Below are 14,372 nucleotides of genomic sequence, written 5' to 3' on the forward strand. Positions count from 1 at the left end.
GACCCGCGGCCCCTTTAAGCCCGGCCCGGCGCTCCGTGCCCCGGGCGAGCGCCGCCGCCGCCCGCGGCCGCCCCGCCCGGCCCGGCCCGGCCCGCGCCTCCCGGAGCGCCGCACGGGGCGGGGCGGGCACGGCGGAAGGAGAGGCCGCGGCCGGGCCTCGCTGCCGGCGCTGCCCGCGCTCCGAGGCGCAGCCCCGCGGGAGCACCTGCCGCCCGCCCCCGTGGGGCCGCCGAGCCGCACCTGCCGGCGCTGCCGGGCCGGGCCGGGCGCCGTTCGTGGGCGGGCAGGGCGGGCATGGCGGCGCGCTGAGATGAAAGTGACCGTGTGCTTCGGGAGGACCGGCATTGTGGTGCCCTGCAAGGACGGGCAGCTCCGCGTGCGGGACCTGACCCAGCAGGCGCTGCAGCGCTACCGCAAGGCCCAGGAGAAGGTGAGGGGCGGCCGGGCCGTGCGCCGAGCCGGGCCGGGGTGAGGGGCGGCGGGGGGAAGGCCCGGGGCCGGCGCGGGGGCGGCCGCGCTGGAGGGCGCGGAGGGGCGGGTGGGCTGCCGGGCCCTGCGGCTGCGGGGACACGGACACTGTCGCCCTGCCTGAGTGCCCCTGCCAGGTACTTTGTGTAAGCAGCTGATGCCGGCGGGCGGGGAACGTGTCCCGCTCAGCTGCCCAGCCAGCATGGCTGTTACTGCTGTGCGTGTTGACTAACAAACTTGAAACAGACAAGAGCATAACAATAAGTCAGTTCCATTCAAGCTTGTGTGTTTCTGGCATCAACTGCTCGGTGAGGTGCTATCTACATGGGAAGGTGATTTCCTTTACATGAAAGGAGCTCTGAAGTTTTTCTTTGGCTGTAGCTAATTGAGCATAAAAATATTTTTTCTTTTTTTCTCCAAGAGGCAGGTGCTGAAGGTTAATGGGGTACTGTTCAGTGTTGATTAAAGACCTAGTGTTGCAAATAGTGTTTTGTGAAAGAGCTTACAAGCCCTGAATTAAGGACTTCCATTATTGTGTTCATCTTCCTAAAACGTCTGAGTAATGTACAGCCAACATCATAAGGGCTCTGTTTTGTGACGTGCTAGTTTCTTATGGGCCCAGTGAACTGTTTGATATCCTGAATGCAAAACTGGAAGTAAATTCTTGTTCTCGCAGATTTAGTTTGAGAAAAAGTTTCTACTGATATGTTAAATGCATCATGAACAGCTGAGGCTGATCTAGTAGAGATTGCTATGGTCTCCATGTTGGTCCTTCTGAGCAAGTATCATGCTTTAACCTGCCTTAAGACACATAGAGCTTGACACATTTTGCGTTAAAAGTAGTTTTTCCTAATGATGCTGTCTGTGTGTAATAACTACAAAATCTTTGTAGCATTCTTGGTGCTGTTAGAGTCAACAGTTAGTGAGATCTTTTGCACTGAAGTATGGTTGAGAGTACTAAAATGTGCCTTGGAGAGATGTACTTTATCAGAAACAGAATTACTTTCAGCTGCGTTGAATTTAGAAATTTACAAATTGATTTCAGCTTTGGATTTGTGCTTGTGATGACATTGAAATTAGTCTCATGAGGATGGCTTAAAGGTGGCCTACAAAGCCTTTGTGTAACTATTTCAAATCCCTTTCCTCCTCTTTATTTTTTTAAATTCCTTTAGAAAGAAGTAGAAGGGTGCCTGCCTTGCTAGGTGAAGCCTAGACCCTTACTGTTCTAGAAGGCTCAATAGGCAATTACAGGATAGAAATTCCAACAATGTGAGAAAGATTCAGATAAATGCCAAACACTTAAGGTGTACTACAGTTCTCATGAATTTGTAACCAATTTGCTATTAATTAGTATCTAAAGAATTTTTTTTATGCCTAGTAATAATCTCCTATGTTCTCTTATGCCCTTCAGGTGTGAGGTCAAAATCATCAGCCTTCTTTATAGGACAGCCAGAGGCCAGAGTCCATGTTTCTGACCATGTAATTCATGTGTCTGACCTTGTATTTCTTCCTTTGCAAATAAGCTTGGTGTTTTTTTTTTTTTTTTTGCTTATTTCCTTATAGAAATGTTGAGTTCCTTATTCTGCATCATAGGTGGACAAAGTGGGTATGGGCCAGTTTGTTCAAAAATTGCTGATCACTTTGAGTCATGGAGCTTCAGAGCTAGAGTTTATACAAGGATGTGTAAAGAGGCAGAGTGGGGGAGCAGCCTAAAGACTTGTAAAGCAGAATAAGTTTTCATTCAAGTCACTAAAAAAAGTTTTATACCTTATGCATCCTCTCTCCCTTCCCCCTCCTCACTGGAAATGTAAACAGTTCTGTTGTAGTGCTTTGATTAGCTGATTTCCAATCTACAAGGTTTGCATTGCAGCGGGCCAAAAAGATAAATTTCTTCTTATCTTGACAAGCATCATTCAGTGTTACATTGCTTTCCAAGGGGAAAATTTGGGGTTGGTAAAATAAATCATACAGATGTCTCAAACAATTAATTTTATTACCTTTTGGAGTATTTTTTGTCTGATGTAACATGATTGGGTGTTTTGCCACGTCTCCTTGCTCTTTCTAAAATTAACTTTTAGAAAGTTAAAAAATGTAAAATCTTACTGGGAATGGGATTGTCTCAAGATAATCAGCTAAAATGTGCTGTGAGGTGTGCACATAAACAGGTTTGTGCTAAAGATAACTGAATATTTGTTTTTCTTTTCAAAATATTTAGAATGTTTGGAATACTTTGTGACAGAATGATGCTCTTTCTGTTGGCATGTTAAGTGTTCTTTTTGTAAGTTTTTGAAGTGTTAAAATGTTTTAAAAGAGCTAAGTGGAAAATTTTATTGTTCAAGTGCCTGAAGTATTTGGAGAGGGAGGGGGAATTGATAGAAGGAATGTCTTTCATAGTTGGGAAAATGAAAATGGTAGCTAGGATACAAACTCTAGGAACTTTTATTAGTTATGGTACTGTCAAATACCACAAAAATGTTTGAGAGGCTCTGCATTTTGGGAGTTGTCCTGGATGTCTAGTTTTGGTCTTACACTACAGTCACTTGTCTGGTAAAGGGGAAGATACAAGATTAGACTATTAATTCATGTCTATTGTAAAATATTTGAATACACATATACAAATAAAAATTTTTTGATTGGTTTAAACTACTTTGCACTTCTTTATATTTGTAATGAGAGGAAAGTTGATGCAGTAAATGAAGTGTCTGGTTTCTTGGTCGATAGCTGAGAACTTGGTGGGCAGTTGCTTATTGTAGCCTCCTGTGTTTCCTTAGCAAATTTGATTTGGTTTCTTGACAGGACTGTGTTGGCAAGGTTTGGTCATGAAGGCTCAGTTGCCTCAGTTAATGAAGTTGCTTTCTCAACTGAACCAAAACACTGGACCAATTTCAGTTGAGAAATCAGACAGTGATTATTTCTCGATGCTACTGAATTTAGTGGCTTTTAGAGGTACTGTAGTAGTTCCTCAAGGGCAGATGCTGTCTGATTCACTGGAGGATACAGTAACTGCCTGCAATTAAGAACTTTTTATTACAGTATCAACTAAGAGATTTCTGTGGTCTAGGATTTTGTGATGTCAATAGTCGTAGATAGTTAAGAAGTTGTTTCTCAATCAGCTGCTTTGTGAGATTGTAAATAATTTTTCAGGGAAGTCACTGTCATCTCAAAAAAGTGACTTGAGCAGAATGAAGTTTGTTGGAACTCTTGTGACTCAGGATCTGCTCTTGTTGCTGTTTAGTAATGTACATTAAGGCTTCCTGCTGACAGGTAGATACAGTGGGATTAATGATTCCTTATCATCAGCCCAGCCCCTAACTTGATATTTTGGTGCCTTGGGGAGCAGTTGTTTGTCATCTGTTGCATTTAGGATTCTCTGCTTGAGTAGGAACAGATGTACTGCAAAAGAGTTGAGTTGCTGTGCCTGATCCTGTGTTTGCTTCTCTGTAGCTGTAAGACATAGCCTTGGATGCAGGTCCCTGTTGATTGTTTTCCAGTCAATTGTCAGAGACTTTTTTCCCCCTCCCCCAAGTATATGAGTGAGAGGAAAAAGAGGAGTTCTGGGTCAGCATGGGAGGGTTTCATGATCTCTGTGTTGTTTGGATTTGCATAGTTCTGTTGAAAGCAATTCCTTAAAATATAGTGGGGCTAAATGCACTCAAGGTAGATGCTCTGCTGTGCCCACTTCTCTCCCCTTGGAAATGCTGTTCTCCCACATTTGAGGCAACAGTTGAATTTGCAGCTTTGCAGTGGAGCCCTGGTTCAGCTGGAGATCCTTGCTTGCTGTCTCTGAGGCCTTGAATGTATTTGGTACAGAAAGTGATGTCTGCCCAGGGAAATGAGGCTAGCAAAGTGAAATCCACTGTGGCTTTTCCTTAAGCTGCAGTGAAACTTTTCTGAGGAAAATGTGTAAAACATCTTGCTGCTCCAGATGTTCTTTATCTCTCTGGAGGAGCCAGAGACAGGGAAGTGGTGGTTATCATCTGTGTGTTCATTTACTAGTGTTTGCATATAAGGCACTTACCTGCATGGCTTGATTGAAGTGACTGCTTTGGCTGTCTGCAGACTTGTTCTTGGAAGCCAGCTGAGTGAGTGGGACATGGAAGTCATGTAGCAAAATTAATAACCACTGCAGTTTGTGGTTTAAAATTTGTCACTTCAGGCACAGTTAAATTCTTGATTGGCTCACTCTCAACAGCCTTTGTGAGCCTCCTTTGGGAATGGGGATAGAGACTTGTCTTCCTGGAACTTGATCAGGAGTGTGTCTTGAGCAGGAGTGTGTCTTTCCATTCATGAGAACATAGAGAGGGCATCCAGTTAATCCTGAAATGGTGATGAGAATTTTGATTTGCAGTCAGAGTGAGCAGGAAGCAGTAAGATAGTAGGTTAATTCAAGAATGATGTGGTTTTGATTAGAATGAGCAAAAATAGGTGATTTGGGTTGCATTGATGATCTTTCCCAAATAAGATATGTTCAGAGAGCTAATGCTGCAGGTTGATTGATTGTTGATTGTTTTATAATTTTGTGAGTTCTACTAATAAAATACTTTTTCAGTTTCTTTCTGTTCCTGCTTGCTGACCACATGACAATTAGTGTTCTGGAATTAGGTATTGCTGTTATAAATCAGCCAGCAAACAGAAGGAGAACTAAATGTTCTTGTAGTTTCTCTAAATATATTTGGGATAGGGAGAATGACAATTTTTTTTTTTTACTCTAATGCTTACAAAAGATGTTTGCAAAACCAGAAGACTTTTTCAGAAGATATATGTGAAAAGTTTTAAAAGAAGTCCTTTTTTTATGATTTTTTTTTTCTGTTTTGGGCAAATTTTAAGTGTTTAGTCCTTTATAAAGGCAGAGTAATAGACTTGTATTTGTGTGGCTCCTGTGTACTTTTGTCTTGGACCTAGTCTCTTGGTATCTTTCCCTATCCCAGTTTGTCTTGGTTTATTTTATTTTTCCCTCTAATAGGGATGGGGTGAATCCATAATTTTTGTTTTACCAAAACACTTCTAAGCTCTGTCTTCAAGTTGGTTTTTTTTTTGCTAGAAATGATTTTAACTTTTAATTCCCATATTTTATTTCGAATGCTTAATCAGCTACAGTATGTTAATGAGCTTATACATTGTTTTGGCAACTGATGCATTTCAATGAACAGCTTGATTACCATTTCTGCATTCAGCCTTTGGAGTTGTCACTATGATACTGTACTAAAAAAATGAGAATAAAACTTGATATGCTGCTTTCTCATTACTATTGTATGAGTTTGAGTAACTGACTGATATATAGGAATACAGGCTATATGAGTAGGGGAAGTAAAGAAAATGGAAGGAGACAAATGAATTCAGAAACTCCTTATTGACCTAAAACAGTAGTGGTGATGTTTCATTGAGATTGGGAACATCTTTCAAGTGGCAGAACTTTGGGTTAAAAGTTTTAAAATTTTGAATCCTTAAAAGTTTTCTGGATCACTTTTACAGGGACCCAGAAAAATTGAGAGTTTAAAAGTGCCTGCGTTTTAATCACTTTTGTGTTAAGTGTTTGCTGCTGTGTTGTATCATAGCTCCTAATGTTGAGGTAATGACATTTGTGGTAGATTTTCAGGTTCCTTTTCTCACAGGTGTTTATAATCTCTACAGAAAAACTGCCATTGAATTAAGATTTGTCATAGAAAATGTCTTCTAGGACATTATGTACTTACATAACATGAAAAAAAAAGTTTGATCCCATTTTTCCTTAAAAGAACTTGGCTATTGCCAGTAATGGGCTTTTGGCTGAATACTGAATTACCTGATGTTAATGTGTTTCAGGGGAGCTCAACTGAAGGGTAGAGCTGGATAAAACTGCTGGAAATTCAATAGGCAAAATGAGAGTAACCTGTCCTGGAAATACTGCAGCTCAGACTTCAGTGTATGTGGTAATACTGAGTGTCTGTTTTTTTTCTCCCAGATCATATTTATCAAGTTCTGAACACTATTCAGCTGTTATTAATCGATATACAGCAAAGATTTGTGTAGTAACTGAATGTTAAACCAGTCATAGGAGGAAACCACTAAAGAGCAGTACAGAGTTCTAAGTAGTGACTGCTTGCTGGTGCTCTTTGCCAAGTTGAAGATGAACTCTGAGTAGACTTGTAGGAATTTGTGCAGAAGGAATTCAAACCTCAAGTGGTATTTCTGGCATGGGATGGAGCTGGGAGGTGCTTTTGCTTGCTGCATAAAATGCAGTTTTAATGGTTTTATTTGCTTTAGTATCTGAAAATGGAGGGTTGTGATCTACTGATATTTTCTGAAAAACAGTGTTTTTAGTTTAACAAGATACAGTCATTTGGGCATAATGTTTTATGTTGTATGACTTTACTTTCCTCCTTACTCATTCAGTATGATAGGTCAGTTGAATTCCAACATACTGTGCTGTCTGGCATCCTGCTACTGAAGCAGCAGATTTCCTCCCCCGTTGAGCAAAACATTCTTTAGGCTTTCCTAATGATTCTAATGTCAGAACTGCAGCTTTCCTAGGCATGAAGACCTATTGCTTCATTATTATAAACTCCCTCTAACCCCCTATAAACATGCCTGTGTTTCATCCTTAATGAATATGATAACACCAAAGGTCTTGAGCAATTAGTATCGTTGAAAACAGATTCTGATTTGTATTTTTATATTCCATTATTGAATCTTATGCATAAGGATATACCCATTTTATGTCAGGGAAGTGACTGAACAGAAATGACAGGCTCCTGTGAATGGCTTATTGATAGAAATTGTCTTGTAAATTCCACTGGAGTAGACAGTGCCCTGAATACATTGTTAAACTAAGAAAGCTGCTTCGTATGAGAAATGTAGAAAATCACCATGTTACAAGAACTTTTGGGAAAAAGGCCTCTGCAGTATTTGTGTAATATTGTCATTAATAAAAGCATTTTTTGTTACCCTCAGGTTATATGTTGCTGTGGTAGTTCTGTAAGCCTTCTCATCAGTACTTCTATAGGATTACTTCAATAACTTATTTGTTAAGGGAACAGGACAGGACTTTTTTTTGACTGTTTTCCTCACTTTATGAGAAGGTATGTAAGACTTGATTTTGTGAGTGTTTGGGGTTTTTTCCTCTTTATGCCTAATCACTGTGCTAGAGACATCTCCATTAAGGGAACTGGTGTAATGTTTTAATGTAATCAGAATGTCTCTTCTTTCCAGTGTAAACCTGTAATTGTTATGTCACCACTAAATACACCCATTCAGAACTGATGACTTGGCTTTCTTGCAGCAGGTGCCACAGCGCTGCTCAGGCGCTTGGCTCACTCTTGTGAACGCTCCCGAGGTGGGAGGTTCAGACAAGTTGCTTGTTGGTTTCATGAGAATGCAACATTTGTTGCTATAGAGAGAACTTCTTACCTCAGTGTTTTTCTTTGTTGGCTGTTGTGTGTGTGAAAAAGAAAACTACAGAATGCTTGAATGAACATGCTTCTTATGGCCTATAATGATACCATAGGAATGAAGGGTAGATAGGGAGGAAGATGTACTCTACAGAGACTGAGAGTTGGAATCACAGAATGCAGTCTGATGGGTAGAAGCTAACAGCTGGCACTGGACTCACTCTTTTTCCTGGCTAGGGGTTTGACCTCAAAGATGAGGCTCCATGGAGCCAAATGATTTTGCAGAACAGCTTGTCTGGTAGAATAGAATTTTTTTCAGATTACCAATAAAATCTTGTCTATTGGTTAATCATACTACACACCCTCCCTATCATTTTCCTTTACAAAAATGCAGTAATTCCTCAATCAGGAGAAGAAAATGGAATGCTTAAAGGAGAATTACATGCAATCCGAAGAACAGAGACCTGCATTCCTTGAAAATTGTGTGGCTTAATTTTTTTACTTTGACTAATCAGTTTCTTTACTCATATCTCATTCCTAAAACCTTTAAAGATCCTCACATTTTTGTAGAAGATACTATCTCATTCTCATCAATCCATCAACAGCTGAGTTAGGTTTATTGGCAAACCTAAACATCTAAGTTAGAGTCTCTGAGAGGAGACAAAAAAAATCCTTTATATAATCATCTCCTGTTTCTTTCATTGACAATGTACAGCTCAAGTAAGAGTAGTTCCAGCTCAAAGAAGTTATAATTCAGCAGGTCTCTGTTTGAACCTTTGGAGGAGACACAAGTCATAAATCCTGGTAGGTTAATCCTGTGTATATGGCATATTTGTTATATAAATATCCCAAGTGTATGGTGTATTTATGCTGTATCCAAAGCCTGGAGCACCCATTTGTAAGCCACTTTACAGTTAAGGATTATTTTTTGCACCTGATCTGTAGCTTGTCCTCTTGGCTGGTGTGTCAGGGGAACAGGCTGACTTCAGTGTGTCTTTATAAATTTTGGTGATGGTCATAGTCAAGTAGCTCCCTTTTTATGTTTCTCCTCCAACTAAAGTTTTGAGGCCATTTAGTTTTTCCTAGCCTTTGTTTATATTTTTTTGTTGGTCTTACAATGCTGGATGTCATTAATGGTGGTGAGACCAGAATTTCATGGTGAAGATTTGGGGATAATTCCATGATTTTTCCATATTTTAAAGAATTTTACTGCTGCTGAATGTAGGTACCATTCACTTTGGTTCTTGTAGGTCAGGCATTTTTTTTTTGAATGCAGTTCAGTTTTCCTGCTGTGACCTTTGCCCAAACTGATGTTGATAAATTTTTTTTAAATCCTCTGTGATACTCATTTGGTGGGTAATATTTTGAGTGTTAAAAAGATTTCCATTAACATTGTCTGTTTGGCAATTCTTATTTCTAAGCACAAGCCAGAAGTGTAACCAGACTACAAATTTAAAGCTCTAAAGACTTTGCTCTTATTGGTAGTGTTAGCTGCAGGCTGCTTGGGATACACGCCCTTTGTAAGTGATGAGCTTCATGAACAAAGAAGATAGAATGTGACCTAGAACTCTGCTTAACTAACTTCTTTCTGCAGGGCTTGTCAGAATTCCGTGTGTCATCTCACCCTGCTATTCCTTGCAGAACAGCTTTCCTATGGATTCCTGGTTGAACAGCTATTAAAATTCTCTCTTCCAGCTGCAACTTTTCCTATAAGGCTTTCTTAACTATTTCAGTAAGGATTTTGATCGAGAAGTTTCATTTCAGAACTTTTTTGATCAGTCCTAGATATTAAACACCACAAGGGTAGGACAGAAATACAATGGTGCACAAGTAGAATAAGCAATAAAGAAAGCTACTTGTGACAGTGTGTCTGTAGCTTTTCTAGAAATAGGAGTAATTCAGGGATTCTGCAACTCTGAGGCAATGTTGCTGTTTTGCAGCAGTTTAAGTCTAGAATGGCTCATTGTACCCTTTCTCTTTCACAGATAGGAGCCTCACAGCTGTGCAGTGAAACCTGTGCCTCACTCTATCCCAGGCAAAACCAAATTACTTTCTCTAGCTTGTGGCATGCTTCATCATCAGTAAATTGGGTGATGGTGCTGCATCTCTCCTGTACATTTTTTTAAACTGAAACAAGCTTCTGCTTTTGAAATAAATAGTCCCAAAGTCTTCCATTTACTGCTAAAGTTATTTCTCTAAGGAAGTTTTTTTTCATTATCTTGCTTTTTATTTGAACTGTGGGCTAGTCCACATGAAAGCCTGTATGGAAACCAGAAGTCATACAGGAATTTTTTTTACTGAGTAAAGACTCCAGGGGGCTTGCTTTTAGAAAAAAAAAATGCAGTATTTGTTAAGCTTGTAGGAAAAAAAAATGAGGCAAATATTGTACACATCAATCAAATGTTTATACATTGGGAACTCTGTGAAATGCTGTTTGCCTCCAAATCACATTCTTTCTACTCAGACTGAGTTAAAAAGTTATTTGCCATAACAATGACTTTTGTTAAGGTATAATGATTTTTTTTTAATAAAATAATTGGCTGCAGTAGGGGGTTGTCAGCAATTTATTAGTTATTTTTACAAGGTAGTTTATTTACTACTGAGTAGGAGTTGATTTATGGAAATATCTGGTCTGTTCTGGTGGGTCAAAAATGTATCATACTTTGCTTTGACTCTGGTTTTAATTATATTTTCTTTAGGTTACTCACTCTACTGAGATGTCTATAGAAATTCAGGATTTTCTCCAGGTTGCCCTCCCCGTTCTATAGAATGGGTTACAACAGTGTACTAATATATAAAATATGCTTAATTTGCATATTTTTCAAAGGTCTGTTTCTCACAGTTGCCTTATTTAACAGATATCTATATATTTTTAATAACGTTGGAAATTTGACTGTCATCCTCTGTTACTGGCGCCTCTCAACCTGTTCTTTGTCTGCTCAAAGAGTAGAACATTGGAGAGGCAATTACTCTCTTCACTTGAATTTTCCCATGTTTTTTGAGGGTGGAAGGACTTGCTGAAATTTTTCAAGGACTGATGAGAGTTAGCATGCTCAGCCTCTACAGAATTAGGCTCATTTGAAAAACCAAGCTGCTGCCAATTCACAGTTAATTTTCCCCTGCTGGCTGTAATAAATGTATCCTGAACAAATGTTTCAGGAGTTCCTGGCATTATGAGATGCAAAAAGAAAACTCCCTGAAGAGCTGGAAACCTGAAATAGTTGTTTTGGGTGACAGAAAGGAGAAGGTTCATTGACATTTCAATATTGTGCCTAAAGACCAGCATTTGCATAGTAGTAGTCATGATGCAGGTGTTGTTTAGATTGCAATAAAAAAGGAAGATGCTTTTTTTTTTTTTGAGGAAAAAAAAGTATATGTGTGTGGAAAAAAATAATTTGACGTTGGGTTTGTCAGTGATAAATTATGACTCTTCTGTGTGAGGTGAGAAAATTTGCATGTAAAAATCCAGGGAAGACTTCTGTATTAATGTTTCAGGAGCAGTTATTTGGATAGCTCTCAATCAGCTGCTGACTGATGGGAGGTACTAACCTGAGAAATCCTTATGGAAACCAGTACTCAGAACCTGTGCATTTAAAATATATTACTTCTAAGGGTGTTTTCTTCCTTGATTACTGTTGTGTTGAATCCACTCACTTTTTCAAACTGTCAACAGAACGGAATTGCTCTAAATGCTTCTTCTTTTCACGTACTTCCCCTTGGAGTAAGATGGACCAGAGTATGCCAGTGATGGCCCCTTAATCCCTGGATCTGGAAAATGGTGGTTTAGGTGATTTTCCATTTAAATTGAATTTTGTGTCTTGTGGGGGAGTTATTGCTGCAAGTGAGAATGTGAAAGGAGGAGATGGTCTGTGTTTGTACATTCAGGGTGCTTTTTTCTTATTAGGCTCTCTATGTATTTTTAAAAGTGTAATAGTAAAGTTGGACTGCATCTTCTTCTGGTCACCCCGGGTCTCTGGTAGCTGTGCTTGCAGTGTGATTTTTTTTTTTTTGTTTATTTTGCTGCAGCAATATTCACTACCATTTAACTCTTAATAGTGTCTGAATACATACTTTGGTTGTTTTTATTTATGTATCAGGAATTTTGCAGTTATATATGTATCATATTCTTTCTTGTCTAGTGTAACAAAATATATTGATACAGTCATTTTATTAAATAAGCCATATTCAAAGACACTAGGAAAACAGTAGGTAGATCTTTTTGGTAACATTCTGTGTTCCAAATATAAAGTACATCTGGCAGTACGCACACATTGTTTGTCCTGGTGTGACACAACTGTCTTTGAATGGAGTGAAAGTGGAGGGGTCTGGCTTATTGTTCATAGTGCAGTTGGTTAATGGCTGGAGATAGGAAATGAGCATCTCACTAAATGGAAGTCTTGGTCAACCTCTGACTCTTGCCTTAAGGCTTTGAGAATAGACAATATGAAAAAACCCCCATCTTCTTTGCAGATGGCTGAATGCTTGATGTGTCTTTATGTTTAGCTGTCATTCAAATGTGAATGCTGTGGTGATTATAAGTGTCTTCCATTTTCTGGTTTGAAATGATCCCTTTTATGCATTGTGTGTTTAGAGCTTAACTATTTGGCCTATCAATATGGATTTTAGAGTTAAAAAAACCCAGCTTGATCGTGTAGCAAAATCCAGGATGCTGGTGTTCATAAGCAGACTTGACAGTGAGGGTCTTAGTTCCACATGCTGTGGTGCAGACCAAAGTAGTTTTGAAATAGATTGTAGTGGACTATTAGCATTCTGCAGAATGCTGTTGCTTCAGTTTTGAAACATCTTGTGTGTGATAAGTTTGATGCTACTGGTTCTTGTTACTGAAAAAATACTATTCTGCAATCTGGCAAGAAAAAATTTGATAAAGGAGGCTTTGTGGAATGGAGTTTCTTTTAACTGGGAGGAGAAAAGCTAGATTTAACTTTTGAGTGGTGAGTTTGAATAATGTATTTTCATGATGCTTGAGTTCATATTGAAAGATAGAAGCTATAGTTTAATGATCAAACTGTTAAATAGTGTTGTAAGCTGAAGCGCACTTAATGGATTTTCAGGCTGTTTTTCTTGGAGTTTTCTGTGTCTTTTTGTTTTTGAGCCTGAAGTCATAGTGTAAGAGATACCTTTTTAATAATGCAGCCAAAACTGTTACAGGTTCTGTAGGAGTCCAAATCGCTTACTTTGTGAGCATTAGACCAGTAAATTCTGATGTTGTTTTTTTTTTAATTAACTGACATTGGCAATGTCCTTAGTAACCATTTAAAGAAGAGAATGAACTGCTCCATTGCATGTGCTGGTTTCCTTTTCAGGCACTGCATATGGTGATAAAATTTAGTGGAAGTAGATCCAATTACTTTGCTGAAAAGCTTTCATCATCTTGTGGCTGATCTTGTCAGCGACCGGCTCTCTACCTGTTTTTGTGTGTGGGAGTTGGGAACCAGATCCCATCATCCCTTACTGAGAAGCGGGCTGTTTGCACTGCCAATAGGACTTGCAGACTTTCTGCTAAAATGTTCCTATAACATGCTTAGGGTTGAGCATTCTTGAGAGTAATGGCTATGTTATGTCCACCTAGCTGTAGGCATTTTCAGTAGATCTTTGTTTAACTTTATTTCTTATTTCTGTTGGTGTTTGAACGTGCCATAATATGTGGAGATAATGTATGTGGATACAGTTCTGGAGCCCAAAGAGAATGAGGTAGCTGACTGAAAAGTAAATTGGCCTTGTTTGGATCAGTGATAGATGGCATCAATCTGCAAATGGAAATGAAGGATGTAATGGCATCTCAGGACTGATGCAAAATATATGCAAATACAGCATTTAAGCATGTTTGCTTACCAGCTGTTTTCATTTTTACTTTATTGTGGGGTTGTACTGGCTGGACTAAATTTATGTAACAAGGGGTTTTTTTCCACATGGCCCCCTTGCAGCCTGTGGGTTGGAGAAAGTTGCTACCAAACAGTAACTGGAACATGTGCCTCAGATGTCATTTTTCACATTTGGGCTAAATGTTGTACTTGACCTACTTAGACCTACCTGTCTGTTAGTTGTTTTGCAGTGACTTTGGTGCTGCCCTCTTTCTTCCTCTGAAACCTGTGAAGATATTTTGTCAGCTCTTTTGTGGTTCTGTTTTCCTGAAGACACTTGGAATAGCAGAAGAAAGCAGCCCTTTGGAATAAAGGCAGGGCCGGGCAAACCCTTATGCACCTTAGTAGTATTAAATTTCAATGAAAGAGTAGATAATCTCACTCTCTTCACTGTTCTTTATCTGGCTGAAATCCCCCTTATGCATTGAGGTTAGGCATATGGCTTTAAGTTTTGATGATGTAATGATTCTGGCATGTTCTGTGTTTCAGTCAGGTGAAGGTGGAAGTTTTCTCAGGAGCCTTGTTTGGGTTTCATCCAGTTCCATCACTTGGTTTTGGCAATATGTTTAAAGGTAGAGGTTGTTTCAGCTGTTCACCAGGTATATTTGCTGTATCTTGGAAGTCAAATACTAAAACTTACCCATGTTGTACTGTG

General features: G+C 39.5%; 1 protein-coding gene across 2 annotated transcripts in view; it reads left to right on the top strand.

The window, feature by feature from the left end:
- Positions 1–264: 264 nt before the first annotated feature.
- PARD3B (par-3 family cell polarity regulator beta) overlaps positions 265–14,372 on the top strand; it is a 383,490-nt gene continuing 369,382 nt past the window's right edge. For both annotated transcript variants that reach the window (XM_084209781.1, XM_084209782.1), the window contains exon 1: positions 265–430. In XM_084209781.1, coding sequence (XP_084065907.1) covers positions 311–430 — 120 coding nt within the window. In that variant the 5' untranslated portion in view covers positions 265–310. The remainder of the gene's footprint in view (positions 431–14,372) is intronic.

This window comes from Fringilla coelebs (genome assembly GCF_963513975.1).
Source record: "Fringilla coelebs genome assembly, chromosome: 7".
Classification (NCBI taxonomy): Eukaryota; Metazoa; Chordata; class Aves; order Passeriformes; family Fringillidae; genus Fringilla; species Fringilla coelebs.